This window comes from Mus pahari, chromosome 14, assembly GCF_900095145.1.
Source record: "Mus pahari chromosome 14, PAHARI_EIJ_v1.1, whole genome shotgun sequence".
NCBI classification, from domain to species: Eukaryota; Metazoa; Chordata; class Mammalia; order Rodentia; family Muridae; genus Mus; species Mus pahari.
This window is the reverse complement of record NC_034603.1, coordinates 17,710,470-17,713,870: the sequence shown is the minus strand read 5'-3', so window position 1 is coordinate 17,713,870 and position 3,401 is coordinate 17,710,470. Positions and strand designations below refer to the sequence as shown.

Sequence of the window (3,401 nt, the reverse complement as noted above, 5' to 3'; positions counted from 1 at the left end):
CGGTGGTTGACAGCATTTCATTGCACATTTACACTGGACATCGGTGGTTGACAGCATTTCATTGCACATTTACACTGGACATCGGTGGTTGACAGTATTTCATTGCACATTTCAGAGCAGCTACTTGAGATGATTCTGTTTGTTTTCAGGACAAAGAATAATAAATGCTTGAGGTGACAGACATGCCAATTAGCCAAAGCAATCATTGTATACATCGAATACACTATGGAAACACTACGCCACACTCCAAAACTACTAAAGGACTTAGGACTAGACTATCTCAAAATATAAAACAAAATAGAAATAGTGTTGGCATATAAATGATTGAAGCTGAAATGATGTGAGAAAATGCAATTTTAGGCATGCCTATGTAGTCTGGCTTTTCCTGCAGTCAGGAAGCCATGATGACTTTGACTTAGTCACCAAGACTTGTAATGAAGGGTTGTAATGAATCTGAATAAATAAGCCAACTAAACTCATCTTAAGCTTGCTTTTATACTTACAGCTATGTCTCTTAGTGAAATCTTTAGAATTTACTACTCTGGTAGAGATCCATTTGGTTGCCAGTCTTTTATAAATTATTTGTTCTTTTTCTGAAAAGTGTAAAAGCAACTTGTTTCAGCATTTTTTCTTGGAAAATAACTCTCCTGTAAAGCTCTTCATATATACATAAATTTATAAAACGTGTGTGCTTTTCTCTTGACAATCAGCTTTGTATGAATTTGTTTATTCTACTCAGCCAAAGAACCCACATAAGAACCAAGAGTTGGCCTTGGGAAATCACTCCCTTCAAAGTGACATCACAATTACTTTGAGTCAGTTAAGTTGCATAATATTAAAATGATCTCCAAGATAAAGCCATAATATAATCCCCATATGATCTTCTTCTAATAATTTAATATTCTTCCTTTTTTATATTAGTGACTTGAATCTATTTGGAGTATTGGGATGAGGCTGTCAAAGCTTCTCCAGAAGGATTCATACATAAGATCTGGAGCTTGTTTTTTGCTGCTTTGTGGGTTCTTCTTTCTTCCATCCTTCTCCACCCCTTTTCTACCCCTTCATACCCCTAGCACCAGATAGAAAGGGGGAGAGAAAAATAGTAGAAAATCAAAGAGGGGAGAGAGGAAAAGGAAGGGATCCCTGAATTTAATTTCTTCTTGTTTCTTCTTTGAGCATAGCAAACAACAAACCACAAACCCCAACCCCAACGACAACCAACCACCAACCTCGCCTTTCAGGGCTCTAGCACTGATACACCCTCTGAAGAGTTCTCAGAGTTCCAAATGTCACACAATTGCAAAAACTCTGTGCAGCTGGCAAAACACACCTCTGCTAGAGCATGAGGCAAATCAGTCAGCTACTGTAGTCAGAAGCAGCCCCATATCCCATACCTGGGATTAAAACAAAAACACCTTCTTATAATATTTCTGTGTTTGGAAACTAAAATTCCAAAAAATTCACTCCAAAGCTCCAAAGCTCAAGATGCCAAGTAAAGTGTCTCAGGTCATGATTTCCTTATTTTCCTAGGAGCAGAAGCCAGGAAGCTAGAAGGGTAAATCATGTCAGGAAAGTGAGGGACAGCCTTAAGCTGTTGGTAGGGTGTGACCAGTGCCACAATTACTTAGGAAGTAGCTGGTGAGCTAATGACTTATGTGTTTAGTGTTACCTGTGTTGGGAATCATTGATTTTGTAAAAAGCGATGTCACATTTAATTATATCTCCTGTCACTGTCCCCAATATTTACAGCCTATTACAACTTTCTAGTGTGGCCAGAATATGCTCCCCAAGTACATTTTTTGTGGAAAATTGTGATATAAATCACAGATTACTCTGCTTTACATGAAGACCATAGACACTGACCTATAAAGCATCTCAATGCATGTGTACTCAAAGCAAAGGCTCTAAAATCCTGGGAGCTACTGAGCTGTTTTCTGGGAACAGAGAAAGATCAAGGTGGGATTCTAGACATGAGAGCTACATCAGAGATGTTATGAGCTCTTCTCTTCACCTCTTACCCAGAGTCTGTGCCTCTCCCTAGCACCTTCCACAGAGCCCCTTTCACATCCTTGTTCCTCAGCGTATAGATCAAAGGATTGAACATGGGTGTAACAATAGTATAAAAAAGGGCAACAAACTTTCCCTTGCTTTCAGAATATCTATGGACTGGTTGAAGATATGTATAAATACCAGAGCCATAAAAGAGAGAAACCACTATGAGGTGGGACCCACAAGTCCCAAAAGCCTTTCTGCGTCCAGCCATTGACTTGACTTTCAGTACAGCCTTAGCAATGTGAACATAGGAGCCTAGTATCAGCACTGCAGGGCAGACCAAGACTATTGTTCGAGCCACAAACATCTTAGCTTCTGTTCCTTCTGTGTCCTCACAGGCCAACTTCAGGAATATGGGCATTTCACAGAAGAAGTGATTGATTTGATGGCCACAGAGTCGCATGGCCATCACAAGCCCTGTCTGGATCAGAGAGTTCACAAGGCCTCCCACCCAGGAGGAGATGGCCAGTGCCCTGCAGAGGATGGGGTTCATAATGCTGGTGTAGTGGAGTGGCTGACACACAGCAGCATAGCGGTCAAAGGCCATTGCCACCAAAATCAAACATTCTGTGGAGGCTAGAGCAAGGAAAATGAAGAGCTGGGCCACACACCCTCCATAGCTGATGGTCTTATCAAGTCCACGGAGGTTGATGAGGAGCTGGGGCACAGTGCTCGTGGTGTAGCAGAGGTCCAGGAAGGAGAGGTGGGAGAGGAAGAAGTACATAGGTTTGTGCAGTCGAAGGTCTAGTCTTGCAAGAACAATGATGGTGGTATTGCCAAAGATAGTTAGGGAGTAGAAAATCAAGATAATGACAAAAAGGAAGGCTTGCAGTTGAGGCCAATCTGAGAAACCCACCAAAATGAAACTCTCTTGTGTACTGGTGTTGAAATTTCCCATAGCCTTTTACATGCACAAATACTAAACTCTACTCATTGTTTCCTGTAAGGAGTATGGGTTAAAACACTATTCTATAGATACTCAAAAAACGATGCATGTTATCCTATAGTTTGCTATTCTATCCCATCTGTCCATTCTTCTTTCTATTTTGCTCTTCAGATAGGAAATCACTGGCTTAAGGTGTTGTGGCTCTTGTTAGAACTCCAAACTTGCTGTGTGGACTTTGCCAGACAACTCAGTCCTTTCATTCCAAATGCTTCTCTTTGTCTGAAAGTAGAGAGGTTCTATATTGTTTCCCTGAAAGCACTAAGGTGCAAGATTCAAATGCAGACTCTTTGAAATTGCACTTAGAAATCTGATGTTGGTATTTGATACCTGCTGGGAGAGGGAAGGAAGGGAAGGAGAGAGAGAGAGAGAGAGAGAGAGAGAGAGAGAGAGAGAGAGAGAGAGA

The 3,401-nt window shown here is 41.1% G+C and overlaps 1 protein-coding gene across 1 annotated transcript; it reads right to left on the bottom strand.

Annotated features, from left to right (window-relative positions):
* Window positions 1-2,014: 2,014 nt before the first annotated feature.
* Window positions 2,015-2,950, bottom strand: LOC110332094 (olfactory receptor 2Y1-like). Its single transcript, XM_021213079.1, has one exon. The coding sequence runs from the start codon at window positions 2,948-2,950 to the stop codon at window positions 2,015-2,017; it is 936 nt and encodes a 311-aa protein (XP_021068738.1).
* Between the last annotated feature and the right edge of the window lie 451 nt (window positions 2,951-3,401).

Excerpts from the sequence above, each read along its gene's own strand:
- LOC110332094 (XM_021213079.1), bottom strand. The coding sequence starts at position 2,950 with ATGGGAAATTTCAACACCAGTACACAAGAGAGTTTCATTTTGGTGGGT.